The 20,531-nt window shown below is 36.9% G+C and overlaps 1 protein-coding gene across 3 annotated transcripts in view; it reads left to right on the top strand.

Annotated features, from left to right (window-relative positions):
• LOC132198179 (rho GTPase-activating protein 20-like) overlaps positions 1-20,531 on the top strand; it is a 204,856-nt gene that overhangs the window by 61,906 nt on the left and 122,419 nt on the right. Inside the window, exon 1 of one of the 3 annotated variants that reach the window (XM_059622039.1) lies at positions 9,431-10,230. The exons of the other annotated variants lie outside the window; for them this stretch is intronic. Coding sequence (XP_059478022.1) covers positions 9,700-10,230 — 531 coding nt within the window. The 5' untranslated portion in view covers positions 9,431-9,699. Of the gene's footprint in view, positions 1-9,430; positions 10,231-20,531 lie in introns of those variants that run through there. 3 annotated transcript variants of the gene reach the window in all.

Below are 20,531 nucleotides of genomic sequence, written 5' to 3'. Positions count from 1 at the left end.
TTACATTCAATAAATAATGTCATAACGTACAGAGAAGCACGACTTTATGAAGTTGCAAAAAGTGATCTGCTACATTTCATTTCAATTTCAAGGCCTAATTTGAAAGGTTTTTGAGAGTGCACCTGAAAAAATGTAGGATGCATAAAAGGCACTCGCAATTTTTCACATTTCATTGAAATAAATTTTGATCTCGGCTCGATCTTTTTGCACGTATGTTTATATATATTTTTTTTTTTCAAACCACCCAAAGTTAATTTGCTGGCGGTAACGGAACCAGTTCTGCATTTTGGCAAACAGGTCGGCGCGCGAGTTTAATTATGAAAATTCGTTCGCCAGCAGCCAGCTTTTCTAAAATTCGCCCGATTTGCTGCGGTAACGGTTTTCCTCCGACCAAAAGGTGCATTATATCCAGAGTATTACGTTTTTACCTGGCCAGGCATGCACAATAACACGGCCCGCAATGCATTGTGTTTTTCGCGTGAAAAATGAATGTGCATCTTATTGTATAAAAATCTGCCTCGGTCTATCGCAGATTTTTGACAAGTCAATCCGCCATGAGAGGATGCGCCAAAGGTTTTCTAATCCAATTAAATCTCCTTTAGATTAAATGTAAATCGAGTTTCTCTTGATGGTCATTTCTTCGAAGAGAGGCAAGACAATGCACGGCCGGTTGTTTTTCAAATTGCTTGTGTGTATTGAATTAAAACACATTTCTCTATCCCTGGCATTGAATTAATAATATATAGAGAAATGCTCGAGCTGAGTGTTTCGGATTCATAAATGGGTCACTATGATAATGGTGGTAATTTGTATTCAGGAAGGGTGGACGTTTTGAATTGAGACGCGTCCTATAGCAGCACTACTCATCCTTCCTGTGTGTGTAATTTATTATCCTTGAAATCTTCTTAGTCACCAGACTAATGAAATTTCTCAGGAATTTCTTTTCAAAGAGTTAATACCAAATGCATTGAATTAGGCTTTGGTGGACAGTGAAAATAAATATAATTAATTAGAAAGGGAAGAAAATTTTCAAATGGAGTTTTCTATTAACATCAGAAAAAAATTAAACAGCAGAGACTGAAGAAATTTTTTAGGTTGTCATGAAAATAATTTATACCAATTCAAAATTTAGATATGAACTTTAAATTAGAGAATTTATTTACATTGTGACTTTTACAGGATCATTATAATAATTATAATTTAGCTTTTAAGTTTTAATAATGACATCTTGACCTAATTCTCTTTGACCTGACCGCCGCAGCTACTTGTGTGAACGCACTTAATAAGTAAAAATTTAAATGCCATGCAAGCAAGCCAAAGTCCAAAGTCATCGCGGGTGTGAGCTGATAATTTATCATTAAATGAGGAGCAAGCTGGTATAACGTCAAAGTAACAGGATATGCGCGATGGAATGAGCTGGATGCTCACTTGCATTCATGCACATCCTGGCCAGCTTGAGTGACATTCGATTAATTAGGCTCTCGCATATAAAGGAGTCATGTTCCATTAATTTTTCAGTGGAAGAATCTCTTCGTCGCACTAGCTCTAATTGAACTTGGATCAAATTGAAAAAGAAATAATAATAATAAGTATGTGTGGTGTGCTTTAAAATTTTTCCGTCCATAGTCCTCTCTAATTGGCGTTTTTCTTCTCATCGGCAAAGGGAGACCGCAAACAGTTACTTCCCGGAATTTTACATGCTAGAACAAAAGCCCGGCGCGTCTCTGCTCCACGTGGATTATTAATAAAGCCGATTTGGAAGGGTATTTCACGTTGCTTCGTCTTTCACGTCAGTCTTTCTCTCTCAAATCCTCGTGATTTTATCTCTCGATCTACGAGTTTGCGAAAAAAAAGGGCAGGTGTATTTACGCGCCGGGCACCAAAGAGGTTGCATGCACGTTATATTCGTCCGCCTTTCTCCAGACGGAATAATTGACGCATGCAGGCGGCCAAAATCAAATTACATTGGGCAGGTCCAGGAAACATCACTTCTTTTTCGAATGTACCGCTCGTTCAGCGAGACGGCGCGGGTTTGAGAAAGATGCGCCTCTCTTTCTTCCCGCGCCGGATCATTTTCACCGCGAGGAGAAAGAAAATAAAATCTAAAGAAAGAGCCGCGCACTGTTATTTATTTGGCGTTTTGGTCGCTTAATATGGAAACAATTGCTCTGGTAGAAAATGCCTCCGGAACAAAAAGTCCGTCGTCTCTCTCAAAGTGTAATTTTTCATCTCTGCTGGTCGGTGCCCCGCCTCGAGTTATTAAAAACACATTTACAGGTGCACATAACTTTGTGGGCATTATGTACGCCCGTCAAAACGAAACGAAATCCCACCGAGTACCAAAAGACATAGGTTTTAAACACATTCCATTCTTCGAATAAATGTACTCCGCGTCTAGTTCGGACCATGCATGAGTGCAAAAAACATTTGTTCTCACGACAAAGAGCTTCAATCGCTCGCTTGATAAATTGGTACTTTGACTCGTATGCGTTATTTTGGATAAAATAGGTTGTTGGCATGGGTGTTGCCAATTAAATTAAGTGAGCTGGCCAATAACGATCGTGCATGCCTGAAAATTCATGCCGCATGTGGCAGACGCGAGTTCCTCTTCGAGTACATCCTGGCTGTCTGCAGCAGGAATGCTACATGACGGGTCTCCTCGCTTTTTATGCCCGCGAATAATAAGTGTGTGTTTAAACATCTCAACCCGTGCCGATTTACCGTTTTCCCTCCGCGATTTGCGGATGAGCACTCTATGTCGTGTGGGTGTCTTTTCTCGGTGCGATCAGATCTCTTCTACGAAATCAGCCAGGAGTTGGCTCTTTTTGCGTTTTGCCTCGCAAATATAGAGGTACTTTGTTTGTTGGCTGCGTCTCTGAAAATTCAGTTACATGAAGAAATAGTCATGCTGGGCACTAGGCCAGTCGGGAGTTAAATTTGCAAATTCAGTGAAAATTGTGAATTTTAAACCACAACTTTAAACAATAAGTTAAAAATTCCTTTTGGTTCCAAATTTTAGTGCGATACGGAAGGAGCAAAAAACAATTAAAAAAAGAAAGCAGATGGTAGGCGTTTATTGTTTTAAACGAGCTTTTTTGTTGATTTTTGCATTATGGTCCATCATCATGAAACAGTCTTCAATATTTTTGCACTTCTGTATGAATAAGTTCCCAAATTAATTGTGAATTTTAAATGAATTGATATTGTAAGTAAAACCTCCCAAAACGAACAAATATTTGTATTATATTCTTTTCTAAGAAGAAACACTGTTTAATTTTTTAATATTTTAATCAATGATAATTATGTGAAAAATAATTTTAAAGATTTTGAAAGTAGATACGAACAGAACAAAAACACTCATAATTATCAAATAAAACAAATTGTATATGTTATAAAAATATTTTAAGAAAGAAAATGAATATACTGTAAACGTGCTTTGAAAATAATTTTAATTTTTATATAACAGTTATTTATTGATACTTTTAATTATTGAAATGAATTATTTTTATAAGCGCACAAGGCAGTTTCAACAAGAATTAACGTTTTGAGGAACTAATTTTTGTTCACATGGTGATTTAATTTATTTAAAATTTATTTTCTAAATTCGTAGCTTGCCCACACTTGAACAAACGGTTTAACCAAATAAATAAATTCCGATTCATATTTTTTGATACCTTATTTAACACAAGGCCACGAATTTTGCTTGGAAGAAATTTGTGAACCCCGCAAAACGCGTGACAGCTGAAATATGAGTAAGCACCAAATTATTTGCGGAATGCTTGCAAAAAGCTAAACCGCTGGACGGCAATTTAACAGGACCTTTTCACCGCCCTTTCTCTGTAAAAGAAAAGTGCCGCTCCATACCAAGCATTTTATACAAATACCTGTTACTTTATTGCCTGTTTAATATTTTCACCTAAAATAACTCTGTACACGACCCGTTATGGTGCAAGTATACGGCAGAGCTGCATTTGTTGTTTGCACGCGCGGAAAAAAAAATCGGCCGCTCGAAATTAAATACCTGATGCTTGGAAGCGGCAGATTTCGATCGAGCATTACACGTGGATGCGGTATACGTACATACGTATTATAGAGTATAGCCATTACGGAATGGGCGTTCAGGTGGAAAATTAAAATTCTAGCTGTATAGTTGGAGGAGAGCGACCTCATCACACACTAGATTGAAGCAGAGTCAGGCTCCGTTTATGGCAATTTTTAATTGCTTGTACACAACACCATTAACCATTAAGTTGCAATCAACTGCAGGATTATATTTCCAGAAAAAGTGTGCAGATTTTATCTCGGATTGAATTGCTGCAAATGACCTTTTCTAATTATTTATATGATCGATAATTTCTGCTGATGGTGTAATTTCACGAATTCCCATACTTTCAGAGTTGTGATTTTTTGCAAATTTTCCATTAACTTTCACAATTATTTCAACTTGTTTTAATTACCGACAGAAATCTATTTTTACAAATCCAATAATTGGACTGTTTGTATCTTTTAATTGGAGAAATTCAATACCAACAAAGCAATAATGGCTAAAATGAAACATTCACAAAGATAATTTGTTAATATATTATTGAGCCTTAAAAAGTGAAGCTTCCTTTTAAGGAGCACCTTTCGCAAATAAATTTTGCACCTGTTTCACATAAAATAAGACAGCCATTTCTCTCTTATGTTTCACGCGTTGCTTTTCAGAAAGGAAACTGTTCAGCCGGCAGTTGTGTAGTCGCTTCATATATTTTATAATAATCCAGAATCAGCACATGCTGGTCCCAGTTAAATTGTATGCGGTCAAAGCAGATGCTCCTCACTCTGTGTGGAAGTAAAAGTTTCGGCGTCTGCTTTCGTTTTCCTGCCCAGCATAGGTGAGAGATGGAGAGGGAATATATATAATAATTTGAAAGAGGAACAAGCTGATGCGCTGCGTTCTTTAATATATCGTTAGCGAACGTGAAAGAGAAAACAGAATGATGACTGCGGGGCAAAATAAATTATTGGCGAAAAAGGGAATGGAAAGCTTAGAGTTAAAAATGATGAACCCTGTGTTTATTATTGAGATGAGATGCTGAGAACATGAGATTTCGCTTTATTAAAATGTTTCTCTGGTCAAGCATTCTTTTTTGGCTATTTTTAAAGCAATATTGTATATGCTTATAGGAGTTCTATATTCCCAAATTGATTACTATCCTTACGAATTTTGAGGCTGTTAAAAGTAAATACTCTTCTGAAATGGATATAATGGTAAATTCATTTTTTTTTCTTTGTAAAGCGACGGCTCTTGTGGATCAGTTTTTCTTCTTAATTTTATAGGTGGAAATAAATGTTATTATGTATGTAAATATTATTCAAAAAATTTTATAAAGAGAGAGACAAAATAATGCAGATTTGAAAGTAGCGGGGCTATAGATTATTTTTTTCATTTAAATATGAAAAATTATTCCACATAATTTAATATTTCTATTTTGTTTCTCAAACTTTTGCAACATAACTTAAATGAAATAGTGCAGAATTAAATTCACAAAAATCAGCAAATAAATATTTTGTGATTTAATAGTAACACATTATATTGTTGCTATTTTTTTCAGATCTAATTCTTGAATAATTACATTTTATAGGTGAACTAGTTCAGTGATCGATTATTTTTCTCATATACTCTCCTATAGCAAAAAAGCTCTGCAATTTAATGTGACACTCAGTCGGTGGCTTCTTTTTTCCTGCAAAGGAAATAAAATGTGTGTCAATGAGCTTGCGATGAATGAGGACCGGCTGCTCTTTATATTTCTCGTCCATTTCACGTAAACGAGATCAGCGGTAGACTCTCGTCGAATTAAAAAGGGATTAGTCTTCCTGTTCTCCATCGTGAGAATAAGCGTAAGGACGCCGGACGTCATGTGTATGTATTTTCATATGCAAATTTAAATAAACGCTGTTTTTAAGGAAGGCATGCCGAGAGCGCTCCCTAGCTATAGTTGCACTCGATAAATCTCAAATGGGCAACGAGAAATAATGTATTTATTCGCCAAGCCGAGCTTTCTTTCGAGCAGAGAAATGTTTGTACGTGCATAAATTATTATAATCGCGTGCATTCAACATAACAGTACGAGCGCGTCTCTTTGAATTATATGCCAACTTGCCGCACACATCATACCACGCCTCTTCATTGATTATCTTCTCTGTTAAGAAAGGAAAATTGCGAATGCAAAATATATTCTTTATTCGAGAGATCAGCATATTAATTTTAATTTTTTTCTTAAAATAGTTGAGGGAATTATAGAATATTCAAATTAGAGAAATCAAAATTAATTATTTTTCTGCAAAATAATTAATCATACTAAAACGTTTTTTTTTTAATTTCAATTTATTTAAAATTATATTATTATTCTACAGATATTTCTATTTAGCAAATCACATTATTTTCTTCAATCTGATGGTATAATTATGAAATCAACAAAAAAAAATATTGAAAATGAAAACAATGAGAGAAAGTTATACAGCAGATTAGAAACTAATAGTCAGTTTCAATAATTAATATAAAAAGCACAATATAGCTTTAGAGTAATTTAACAGTAATTTATCAACAAAGGTTCTTAAACTTCCATCATAATTCTTGGCTAATTTTCGTTCAACGTAGTGGAACCTCTTTTACACGCTCGGTGAACACCAAATTTATTTAGGTGGCAAAAGTAAACAGCTGTGCACCGGTCTCAAATTTTTTACTTCAAAAAATTTTACACGTTGCATGTGTTATTATATATGTTCGTTTGAAATAACTCTCGATGTCGATATGCCAATCTTCAAAATGTTAGGCAACTGCATTTTTCAACTCCTCGCACGAGTAAACATAAATATTCTTTTGCGTCACGTTGCCGCAAAAATTGAAAGAAAGTGAAAACAGCGTGCAACGCTCCTCTTTGCGATAAACGAAAATTCTCCAACTGGGAAAAAAGCAGCGATTCTTGATGACTCACCCATTTGCATTCGGAGAATCGATACAAAATACGCTTTTGTCATCAGAACGAAAAAAAAATATATATACAAAAATAAAAGTTGTCGTCGTCGCTTTTTTATATCTCTTTGTCTGGCGGCGGCTTTTTTATGCATGCCTCAGCAGAATCTTTTATGTCGGACCAATTTCAAAAGATTTCTCAACCCGAGCTGGGCATGTCTATTTTGTCTAAATTTGCCTATGCCTCTAAAAGAGAGAGACGAATGTTTTGGTCGCTGTAATATAATAAGCCTCCTTTGTTTCGGCGACACATTTTTTTTCTTTTTCACAAAAATTCAAAAGAGAGGCTAATTGTGCATTTGAATGCACGTGGCGTCTCCAAAAGTGCACTCGCTCCAGGACACACAATTCGGAACGCGATGAAATTTCACATTGTAAACCGCGTTTTTGGCCCACACTGCATTGTCTTAGCAAAGAATAAGAGCAGCAGACCCGCGGCTCGCTAACCTGGTTTCTGTTTCACATGCATAAACAAAAAAATACAAAAAACGTCCGCTACCAAAAGTTAATTTATATTTGTTAAATAGCTCTACGAAAAGCTGCTCCGGCTACTGTGGTGCTCTAATTTTCTGCGTGGGATTTCCTCTGTAGCTTCTAATTTTTTTCTCCGCATGCATTGTTGAAAACTGCTACCTTGTAATTTGTGTGAGCGGTCGCTTTTATCCGCTCGGAGAAACCTTTTGATGTCATATTTTAAATTCACGTGCAGTCGGATTCGAGAAATTCCAATGCTATCTCGGAAAGAAAGGGAAAATAGATTGCTTTCATTGAATTTTCTGTCTACAAAAGACCGGTGTGTAGTAAAATGACAATCGCGTACATACTTTCATTTGACGGCTGCAGGAAGTTGGACTGATTTGAAATTAAATAGCACCAGCAGACTGTGCGTGAAATTGAGAATTAAAAATAATGGAACGATTAAAAGGATTTTTCTTTGAAATTCCACCGCTCTGAAAGCTGCTCCGTGAGTCTCGATTTTCAATAATAACCCTCAAAATTTTTATTATCCACCCTTATAAAAGCATTTTTTCCACTCCAGAAAGCAAAACACGATTGTCTAAATGCGTCGTAATGGATGAAAGTGGTTGGCGTCGTTATCGAAAGACTTTTCGTGTGGCTTCTTTTATTTTTTATAGTTTGATTTTTTTTTTGTCGGCCGCTCTGCAACACAGTAGGGCAAACAGCTGCTGCCCGTGGAAAACCATTAACAATAGAGCGACGCGTGAATGGAGATCAACCCTTGCCCCCCGCTGCTTCGGAAAGCAAGTGGCCAAGCCGATGAAATATAAATCTGGGAGCAGGTATAGACGAGAAGTCCCTCGCGCCGCCGAGACTAACAAAATCATTTTCCATCATCGTTGCAGTTGATTTTATGGATTTATTCACGATCGAGGGGCGACTATTACGTGCTTGTGTGTCGACCTGTCTGTCGGGGTTGGCGTTAATTAGTGTGAAGTTATTCGGCTTCCTCAGCAGCATTTCTAATAAGTGGTTTGGGCTAATCAAAGTGGACGGCCCAGTTTCCTTGGTAAAGCCAAAGATCTCGTTTCAAACATTTTCAATAGGTTACTTTGTTGTATATGATAGTAAAACATTTTTGAAGTTTATTTATTCTAAATAAACAGTTAAATTTTCTTATTTTATTGTTTTAACAACCTTTTTAATCAATATTAAGTAATAAAATAAATTATAAATATTTCTATATAATTTAAAGTAAAACCATGCAACATTCAATCTTAACTTGTGAACGCATCGCAACTTTTGTTGTTAGTTTCGTAGATTAGTATTTTTACTTAAAAAATTGTAAGTGCTTTCAAAGTATATTTGGCAAAGTTTAGAGACTGCTTCAGATATCTCATCTATTCCAGCGAGTTAATTAATTATAATTATGCGATATACTTCTTACTTGCTAAATGTCTTCGGAAATAAACAGCAAAAATGCAATAATTTAAACCCAAAACTGGGGGACAGCATGATGAACTTAATTATTATTTTGATAAGAAAAACTGTAAAAAATTTGCATTCCAGAAGACCCGCAAACTCGTATTTAGTAATAAGCACCAATTTCCCACAATTTCCATAACAATTCAATCAATATTAATTTAAATATTATTAAATTAAATTTAAATTTTTGACCGGGGCTTATTTTTTGCTGCTTGTCTTGGTATGCACTTGCCGATTTCACCCAGCAGCCGGAGCCAAAGTTGGCTTTCTGAATTGTACACAGGTGAAAACTCACGCTGCGCCTTTTACACTTGGACATTTCTGACAAAGGACCGCCAGCGGCCACTCTGGAGAGGATGCTCGCGCGGTTCGGAGCGCCCGCTTTGGAGAGTGAGCGAACGAAAGCGGCGTGCGCGAGGCGGCGTGGTAGGCTAATGGCAGGGACCAGCACAACAACAGGTTTTGCTGCAGCCGTCAGTGGCCAAGCAGCCGGCTGAGGATACACAGCGGTGCAGTGTGGGTGCCCCTTTGTTGCTCTTCAACGCAGCGTTCGGATTTTATTCTTTCGCCGAGTCAGTTTTGTGCAATTCGACCGACGGAAAAAAATATTAATTGTTCAGTGGCGTCGACAGACCAAGTTAAAGTGCCAAATTCGAACGAGGAGAAGAAGAAGAAGCAGGACCGCGCGGCCATGTGCCAATGTTTACGTGCCTAGCCCGGAGACTTGAACGCTTGACAACATGTTCGGCAGCCTGGTGCAAAAACTGCAGACCCTCAGTCCGATCGGCTCGCCCGTCCAGAGCCCAGTGAGTTCGCCAAAAGCGCGTCGAAAATTCGGCGGGCCGCGATGGCGCCGCCAGCAGGCCCGCGAGGAGTACCGCGAGGTGCAGTCCGAGCCCGAGTTCGACGAGACGCCCAAGGGCAAGGAGAAGTCCAAGAAGAGGAACAACCACCGCATGTCCATCGGCCCGCCCACCCTGGTCAGCTCCTCCAGGGACATTTCGCACTACACCATGCAAGGACGGCAGAACAATAACGTGCAGGTCGTTTTCAACCCTTACGGGGTCACGCAGCCCCGACCCCATCAGCACGGCCAGCCTGTGGGGCTGCCCAACGCTAAGCAGCAGCCCATTTACCAGGCGGTCAGGGTGCAGCCGCAAAGGGCCCCGCAACAGCACAACGCGCCTCAGCAACCTCAGCAACAGAATGCGCCGGGATTCGCACCCCTGCATGGATCCAAGTCCCTCGGCAGGCTGGATGGAATGAAAGAGGTCAGTTGAAATTTATGAAATTTCTATACGCTTTTAAAATAATTCATTCATTAATTGCATTAAAGCTAGAACTGGAACACGAAAGTGAAGAAATATTTTTTTAAAAGAAAGCAAGATTTTAAGAGTCTGCATTATAACCAATCTCGTACTCATTTGTTTTTTTAATTCAATAGCGAATAATTTAACATTAAAATTAGACCTTAAAATAAAAAATATTATCCAATGTTCCTCAATAAAGTTTTGCTATGTCAACATACAAATTTTGCAGCCAAGGAATTATTTGTACTGTCAATGTTATACTAATGTTACAAAGACGCGTAGAAAAAGTAATACATAATTTCATTTGATATTTTTAACATCAGATTTACAAAATATTGAAGTATGCAATTATCAAATTATTTTATAAAAATATAATTTGTGTTTATTTAAGAAGCGTAAATTTATAATTTTCAAGATTTCTTATAATTTTTAACAATTTATACTTTAAACAATATTATTTCTTTTTTAATATAATTTTATTTGACATTTTCTCCTTAATAATCTTGTAGAAGGCTTAAATCATCTTTTTTGGTACTTCTTATCTATTTTACAAATTTTATACTGATCACAACTGTTTTATTGTTATTAATGGATACAAGTATTATATTTATCCTTTGTGGGTTTTTTGCTATTTCCTTAATTTAATTCATAAACAGGAAGAAATTTCAAGATATATTTCATTGCATTATTTGTCTTCCGCAAATACATCAAATTGAAGTCACGTGGTCGTGCTGCACACAAATAATAAATTCTAATCACATTGCCCAGACGAAGCGGAAAATTCGGCAAATCAAAAGGCAGCCACCGTGCACCCAAATGGACAAAGCTTTGGCGAATGTAGGTTAAACAGGCGCATAATAATGAATTTTCGGAGCGCGCAGTAATTTGACTATAGCTCGAGAATGCACCGCTAACGAGCACCGGTCGGAGAATGAGAAAAATCACGAAACGAGCGTTGCGCAACTGGTGAGAACAAATTGATTTGTAAATAAATAAATAAAAAAAAAAAAATACGAGCCGCACACACAATGCAGTCGTTGGAGATTAATGAGGTGCGTTTGTTGGTGCCCGGATCAATTTCGCGCTGATTGCCAAACGGTGAGCGGCAAAATTAATCCAGCAGCCGCGAAACGAAATTAAATTTATCACTCCAATGTGTGTCTGTGTGAGAAAGCAGTCTGATTGTGAGCTTTTTGTTTTCGGCATTATTGGTCCGCATTGCGAAAGAGCAACCGCGAGTGTGTGGAATGCTGCGTGTTGCTGACTATTCAATTTGCTCCCACGGCTGATAAAAGGCGCAGGTAGCTCAGTTATAAAATATTTAAGGGATTAATTTGAAAACTCCTATTAACTTATCAACCAACCGACAAATTCATGCTCGAAGAGTTGTGGAAAAATCAAAGTCCCACGCAGCATCTCTTTTTTGTTTATTCGTCCAGCAGCAGCCTTTCAGTTTTTCTTGCGTAATCAAATCAATCAATCAAGCGTTGCCTTTGTGTGCATATATAATCAATTCGGTCGCATATCAAAAAGAAATACGAGACCCGCGGGCATGAATGCGCCAAGGCAAATTATTATTTTTCATCCGTAGGCCGCTTCTTTCACAAGGAGCTTTTTGAAAATTAAAAATTATATCCAATAGAAAGCCAAAAGGAGGCTCTAATTTTTGAAAGCGACCTTGCCGTGAGTTTGTTTGCGGAGCGTGTGCTAATTATTACATTTGATCAGGCTTGCTTCTTTTTCAGAAAAAAAATTTATAATTATGTAAATAATAGATATCACATAGACCATCACTTGCCCACAACGCGGTGCATTGATTAATATTTCAAAGTAAACACAATACTTTTATAAAAATAAATTAATAAATATATTTTAATTTATTTTTTATGGTTTGACATTTATTATTTTTTGAGTGTATTTCTTAATTTATATTATTTTGCAATTTTTTTTAATTAAGTTTTTTAAATTTAAATGTACTATTAAAAGATTTGGTTTTATAATACAGCAGTCATAAATTCAATGTAATTTTTTTAAATTATATTAATTATTAATGAGGTATTCATACATACATCATTCCAATATAAAGAAGCCCCAAAAGGGATGTCCACCATACACATTCTGTCTTTGTTGAAACATAAAATCATTGAGCGAATAATCTACATTTTTTTTTTTTAATTATATTTATTCAATCATCTTAGATTTGAAGATAAAATCTATTGAGTTTTAAGTAACTCAAGGGAAAATTTACAATACAAGTACAAGACGATATTTTTACACGCATACAAAATTATAATATTTCAGAAAACAAATACTTGAAACTGACACACTTTGCTGAGAATCAATTAGAAACTATTTTTATTACTTTTATTGGTCCATGTCAATAAAACTGGGGAAAAAATGTAGCACACTCTATGTTATCATTGTTTTGTAAAATTAGCAAACAAAAATCAGAGCTGGATTTTAACTTTTGTATTAAATAAGACCCTCGTGTAATTTTTTTCTATATACTGAATAATAATAAGGAGAGATGCTGGGCAACAAGTTGTGCTCGCCAAGACTGTGTCACTCATCCGCGGGGCAGCAGGTTCATAAACATAAATACACTCGCTCTGTACAGGTACATACGTGATGTGTGCGCGCGCAAATGGCGCGTATTAAGGTCATGCACGCTCGTCCGGCGTGGAAATTGCGCGCGTCGCTGCTGCCGCTGCTGGTGTCGCGGGTTTTATCGCGCGCAGTTCGGAAAGTATGTGAGGGACACTGAAAAGCTATTCTGCAACGCGCGATTTATCTCGAATGTGTATGAAATTCCATCGCTGATATTTTTTTTCAAATCGCGCAATCGACGCGGTCACAACTTGGCAATGAAATTTCGCGCAGGTGCCTCGACGACACCAAGAGATAAATAAAAAAAAGCAACCCAATGCGGTGGAAAAGTGCAAGGTCGACTGCACTTTCACCGTTTTTGGTCATTTGCATTTTAGTGCCACCGCTTGAGTGGAGTTGTGTGTACACCAGAAAAGGACATTTTACGGCCGATTTGTCACCCAGTTTTATGTTGGAGATAGCAAAGGGAAAAAAGGAACAATTGACCGCACTCGAAGGTTTTTCAAATAATTAAAAAAGAGCTGGAATTTACTCCCCAGAAAATTGATGAAAATTTTGATTTAATGTTTAAAAATATATGTTATTAATAAATAAAATGAACAATGATTTCGACGGTAATTTTATGCATACATTTTTCACAATTATTTGAAAATTACGCGGATTTTAAACAAACAACTAATTTTTAGAGCACTGTTTTTTATTCATTGCAAATATTGTAAATTATTGATTATGAATGAGGCTAAACAGAGCCTTTGATGCGTTAATTTTTCAATTAAAAACAGGAATCTCTAAATCAGTAAATTAACTGCCATTATTAATTTTAATTTTTAATAATACTTAAAAAATTTATTCTTCACTGAAATATTTAGAATTAACCCTATAGATTTTTTGAGAGACTTTTTTCACCACAAAATTATATTCTGTTATATAATTCATATTTTTTATTTTAAAGTCAACGTCCGCTTATAATTTTTTGACAGAAAATAAAATCTATGAATAAAAAAAAGTGAAAACCAACAACCGACGCGGTCAACTCCTCGCTTTTTCCCATATCTCCGCAGCCGCTCGATTTTATTGTCAAACATTGGAGCCGAAAAAAACTAAATCTCCCACAGAGAGCAAATTTCCCTGGCAGTGACGGCAACCGCGGCCGCCATATAAAAATCTGTGTGTATTGAACTCTCTTTGATATACACGAAGAAAAATCCTTCCTTGGGAGTTTAATGTACAAAAGTACGTGATGTGATTATCCCGGGCACGACGAAGTGGTTTTTCGTCTAATCCCGCGTGATATCAAAAAGCAAGGAAACGCAGAGCGTTGTTCAAATAATGATATACGTGGAAAACGTTTATCGCATTCCAGTATACAGAGCAAGCGGCTTTATGAGTTTTTAATGCCCAGCAGTGTGGATATGGATGCACCACACTCGCCCCTATTATCATCGTCAAAACAACACAGCCTGATGAGATGGTGCGGCACCTCGAGACCACCTCTAGCCGGCGTTTTCCGGCTGCTGCAGCTCACACCGAAAATTTCATGCTTCTTCAAAATTATTTATAGACCTCTCCGGAGCGCCGAGTCAGGGTAAAAAAGAATAAAATATCGCGCGCGGGGCCGATTTTTTTATAATGGTCGTTATTTAATGGCACATTTTTATCCGCCACAGGCACCTGCTGCTTTGCTATGTTGTGCGTCCGCCCGAAAAATGGGGAATGTTTTATGGACTGCGCGATGCGGCTGGTGGGCCGCTTGACAGATCGTATTTCATAATGGGAATTTGCACAAAATCAGGGAGCACACGGTAGAGTTACTTCATTTGTTGTGGATTTATAGTCTCACTATGAGTATTAAATTGGTTTCAATGCGTTAATCCAATGCCAATGGGGCGTGGAAAGCAGGGAATGAGCACTTCTTAATAAAATTTTTATTTATTTATTCATCATGTTAACTGCAGAGTGAAAAATGTATGAAATTGAAATTAAAATATTAATATTTAAAGAAATTTTAATTAATGCTCAAAATCAGATGTTGCATTAAAACTGCCCAAAGAAGAACATGAAATTTTTGAGTTTGAATTCCAAATTGAAATTTCTGTATTAAATTAAATTTTATACTTAATATAGAACCAAATGTTCCGTACAAGATGTATCACAATAATAATTAATTCTGTTCGGGCAACTTATAAATATTCTTAATTTTAATGTGAATCAATCATTATTTTCATATTTTGATTAATAATTCCAAATTGTTGATAAGCTGCTAGAGATGAAAGTTTAATTTTCTTTTCTTATTCCAACAAATAAAGATCAACAAACAAAAGATATCATTTCTCATTCAGTATTCCACAAACTATTTTTTAAAAATAAACCTTTTGCTCTCTCATCCTCAACAATTGGCGCGGACAAAGACACGCGGCGCTAAAAAGCATCTCTCGCCGTGCATCTCACTTTTGTGCAAACCCGCTGGCTAAAGAAACTGCTCGGCCGCTCAACAAATTGAATCAAATTACCGGCGGCGGATCTAATTTCTCGGCCGGCGCCGTAATTAGCATTTAATCAAACGCGGCGGGGGCATAATGCGGATAATTGTGCGCGATGGCGTAGTGCAGCAAAAACGAGTCGAACGAAAAAAATTCTCCTCGGCGGCTGCGCGATTTTGTTTGCTAATGTCTTGATTGAATTGTGCGCCGAGTGGATTTCGGCTGCTCATTATTATCGCGCGGAATGTGTGCTTGTAAATAAATGCGCGAGAAGAAAAAAAGAACCGTTCGCCTGCCAATGCCGCCTCTGTGTTGCGAGATGAGTCTCCTTGCGGTCGCTACTTCGCTCTCTCGCTCAGGTCACGGCATCCATCTCATATTTATATGTGCGTATAAAAGCCCGCGCCAGTTGGACGATCTTTCTCTCTTTCTTTCTTTCTATACGCAGCTGATATGCGTCCGATGATTTTTTTCCTTAATTTCCAACAACCTGCCGTTGCGTGGTATAAAAATAAGCTCTCTGGCCCCACGTTACCCTGGGCTGCACGTGATGGAGCATCTCACCTGCTGCTCTTCCCTCTCCATCAATCTAGCCGAGGGGAAGGGAATAAAGGTGACGTCCAGCGGCAGCAACAGGGTGGAAAGTGGATCTTTTTATGAAAAGAACGATCCTTCCTCCAAGGCCTATTTTTACATTTTTGTGCCCTTTTGAGTTTGTTTTTCATTGTTATCAGATGCCGACGGCCGTGATGTGAATAGGGTTGTGTGGATTTTTGTTCCTTATTTCACTATTCAAAACAGATTATTCAAAAACTTTAAATTATATTGCTCCGTTACATTTAAATTTTTTACAAAATATAAATAATAATAACTTATGCACATTTCAAGTCTCTCGTACTCCCATAAGCGCGGATCGTTTTATGGCATATAATGTTTTGAATTTAGCCTACCGTTTTTTTTAGTATAAAAATTATTATATATTTATTTATTTATTCTCATTTTCAATTCCATTAAAATTAATGCAACTTTGTAAGTCAAATAATTAGCTTATTTTTTTGGCTTCTTTAATTTGGAGAGTGAAGTTTATTATTAATAGTTAAAAAAAATAATGTCGAAAATAAAATTAAATTTCGGTTTTTATTCAACTTTCAATGAAGTGCCTACATGAATTTTCAATAAATTCTTAATTCACAAGCAAAATGGAATTAGTAATCTTGACTGTCTTTTAGGAGTTATCAAATTGGAAACAGTAAAAATTTTGGAGCCTGTTTCTTCTCAAAAGAAAAAAAAGCTAGAAATTTTGGGCGTTGTATTCTCAATGCGCAGAGACAAAAGAATCTTGTTTCTCGTGTTTCTGTCCGCTGTGAGCAACCCTCTTATTAGCGTGCATAGCCTGCTCCTCGGGTCGCCGTGTTACATTATTTCTGTCACCAACACTCGCCCAGCACAACACTTTATATAAAAAAACATCTCTCAGGTGAAAAGAAGTGTGTGTGAGCTTTGTATGTGCCGGCATGCGGGAGAAAGGAATTTTTTCCTCCGCTCCTCGTTAATTGCTTTCCTCGGAATAAAAATGGGAGAGCTGCATAGTTTTGGTTAATGAGATCTGGTAATGATACACACATATAAAAAGGTGTGTTCTATTTTCCCCGGCGACCGCACCAGACGCGGATAGTATCCTCAACAACTAATACGTGATTATTTTATATCGCACTCGGCACAAAGCACGCGTGACTTTCTCTTTTAAATTCGTGGCCCAGCAGCAGCTTCGGCGGCGGCGGCAAATCAGCCAATTCAAAAAATAAATCTCATTCAGACTCTCATAATATGCATTTAATTTGATCGAAAGGGAGATTATTATAATATACCAGTCCGCGTACCACTCCACTAGAGATTGACCAATTAAATTTAATTAATATGAAAGGAAACTCGAAAATAGATTGGCCCAGCAGCACCTCATTACTTTTTCCCTTTCAGGCTCATTTATCTCGGTACACACAGAGGTCAAAGACTTTTCTGAAATTTCCAGAACACAAATTTTTGTGATATAATCTAACTGCAGTTTGGACAATTTAAAAAGTTCCCACAAAACGCTGGAGCGTAATTCCGAGTGCAATTGGCGTCGCCGGCCAGGCGATTCTCACACGAAATGAAGCAATTTTTGGTCACAACAACCTCTGCTGGCTGCGGTTTTGCACGCGGTGCTGTATGTCATTTCGGGGCCAAAAAAGTGCCCGTCCCCGGCATACGGTAAAGAGAGAGAGACGAATATATATAAAGCTACTTTTTGCCTTTCGCAGGTATGTGTGGTCCACTTCTTGACCATATTATGAGAGAGTTCAGACGTGAGCTGCAAACCAAAGGCATCTCTCTTTCTTTTTCTTTCTCTCCTTTTCTCCCGCGTGCATGACCGCTCGACGCTTTTGGCTGATGAAAGAAAGAAATTATGTGTGAGAGAGAAACAATTGGAAAAGATCGGTGATCAGCCGGAGAAAATGTACTTTTCTCTCTCTGCGATGCTCCCAAATCGTGCACTGCATAGGTAATTGTGTGAAATTCACGATGCATCCTGCAATGTACTGTAATTGGCAGCGAGTTGAAAAAAAAGTTATTAGGGCCGCCGATGGAAGAAAATAAATTTATTTCAGCTGAGACCGTTGCCAATTAAATCGAGAGCCAAGCTAGGGAAACACATCAAATAAATAAGACGCAAAGCCAACTCGGAACTGATTCCAACTCGCGATGGTTTCGCTGCATTGTGCATACGTTGAACTCTCTGTTGTTGTCAATGTTATGGTGATAAAGTTGCCAGAGTGAGAAAGAAATAAGGACAATCATTGTCATGCTGATGGTATAAATTTATATTAAATTTAAAAAAAAAATACTATAATATCTCTGTTATTGTATTTATTTATTTATTTTCGCGGATTTTTTTTTGCCCCATGAGATATAATCTATGATCACAGGAGGTGTCTAGAACTTAGGCATTTTAAAAATTTAAAAAAATTAACGAGGATCTAATTTTATTCCAAATTGTATAAATAATGATGTATTAATAATAGTAATAATACTGATTGTTACAACTCTTTTATTCCTGGAATTAGATACGGCTGAATTATTTAGGCTCATCAATATTTTAGCCATAATTAATGATCAAGAAAACTCTGGGCAAATTATGGAAAATGATCGATGCTGGACGGGTTGCATAAAATCAAATTATATTTATTTAAACTTGCCTCAGAAAAGAATTACAAAATTAATTGGAGCTGCTCTTGAATTTTATATTAAAATATAATAAATTAAACTAAACTTTTCTTTCATTTTTATATATTCCACTGACAAATAAACTGCTGTAAATCGTGCTGCTCGTTCGCTGCAGAAGAATGATATGTCATCGGATTTGCACTCGGCCGGCTAATTAAGCTCTCTGTGGACATGGAAAACTATACTCTGTGTAGTTCATGCACGATCGCATGTCCAAGATTATTATTGAGCTCTGCACGCGGTGACATCTCGATGCGGAGAGCGGTAGAATGTGGTCGCGTGTGATGATGGATATTTTCAGATCATTCCTCTTTGACTTCTGTTCGGCAAACAATGCATTCAACTCTGCATATGGACGGATGGTTTAGCCGTTTACATACCATAACCATACGTGTATGTACATTTGTATCAAGGTGATCTGGCAGGTGACAATAATAAATATGGCGATGATATGCGACGAGTTTGAGCACCGCGTGAAACAATGACTCGTCGATCCCACATTTTATTGTTTTTATCAGAACATCGGACGTAAATTATTAACGATGTAGTCATTTAATATTCAATATTTATCTCTTTCATTTCAAACAAGTTGAGTGATTTAATTAAAATTCATTGGATTTGCAGTCGTACGGCAATATGTTTAAAAAAATGCACTGATACAATAAATCTTGTTTGAATTCTTCTAAGTTATTTATATTTATCATGGTTTTTCTTTTGTGTTTTGAGAAACAACTTTGTAAATAAATATCTGAGGATTAAAAGTGTTTAGTAAAACAGGTGCGAAACCTTCAGCACCGGCTCTAATAAAATTTGCATTTCATGTCCTGGGACCGCGAAGGTGAGCAGAGCTTTGCCATTTAATTAGGCGAACCCCAAGCGCCATTACGCGAAATTAGAGTTAAATTAAAATGAGCAGTACGGACGATAGCATCTCGGATTTAAATAAAACATTTCTTGGTACATTTGCTGGGCGCATGCAAATGAATGACGTAATTTTCTTCTCGGAGCACCTGATATTTAAGGCGGGCCTCATCAGCAGCGACACATTATTATTTCGGCGTAGAGCAGCTTCGCCTCAACAAATGATCCGAAGGACGCCGAGTTTGAGGCTGCAAGGCCTCCGCTGGGACACCAAAGCCGCCACTGCCAAATGCGCCCATGGCTATAGGCTAGTGCACCGTTCGATCAGTCAGCGGCGGCGGCGGCGGCGACCAGCCCGTCTGGCTAGCCCTTCCGATCATTTATTTTGAGTCAATTTTCAACCTTCCTAATTACATAATTGAGGAAGAATTATATCCGAGATAGAGGATAATCACGCTGGAGCATTTTCCTTGTTAATCAAATCGCTTGGATTATTTCCTGCACAATCAGAATTTTTTTAGTGAAAAATTCTCAATTTCGGTCACTCGACCTGTGACTTTTTTACTGCTGCCTCTTGAGTAATTGACCCATTTTTAAGCCGTTTAATTACTGCTCCGTTCCGCTGCTCAGTCAGTTTGGAACTAAATCATTGTTGACGTTTTGATGGGCAAAAAGCCGTACGTAGAGTAATGTTTTTGTTTAAATAGTAAATTTTTAAAAACATTTAAATATAAATATTTTGAAAAACCGTATTAATTAATTAAGTGTTAATTAAATTTGAATATTTTTAAATTATAGTAAATGATTTGTGTATACTTTTTAATTATATTTGTTTATATTTTTATATTTATTGATTTATTTTTGCTTTAAATTGTTTTGAAATAATTTGTTAAATACAATACTCAAAAATTAATTATTATATGCAACAGGTTGAGTAATTGAAAAAATGGGGTATTTTTTGAAAATTAAATATGTCTCAATCAAATCATATTAGATAGCGGAGTGCAATGTAGAAATATATCTTGGAAAATTAATTTTTGTTTGAATTAA

This window comes from Neocloeon triangulifer, unplaced genomic scaffold (genome assembly GCF_031216515.1).
Source record: "Neocloeon triangulifer isolate White Clay Creek 2 clone unplaced genomic scaffold, ASM3121651v1 ptg000012l, whole genome shotgun sequence".
Classification (NCBI taxonomy): Eukaryota; Metazoa; Arthropoda; class Insecta; order Ephemeroptera; family Baetidae; genus Neocloeon; species Neocloeon triangulifer.
The sequence above is the reverse complement of the archived record's forward strand: the minus strand, read 5'-3'. Positions and strand labels throughout refer to the sequence as shown.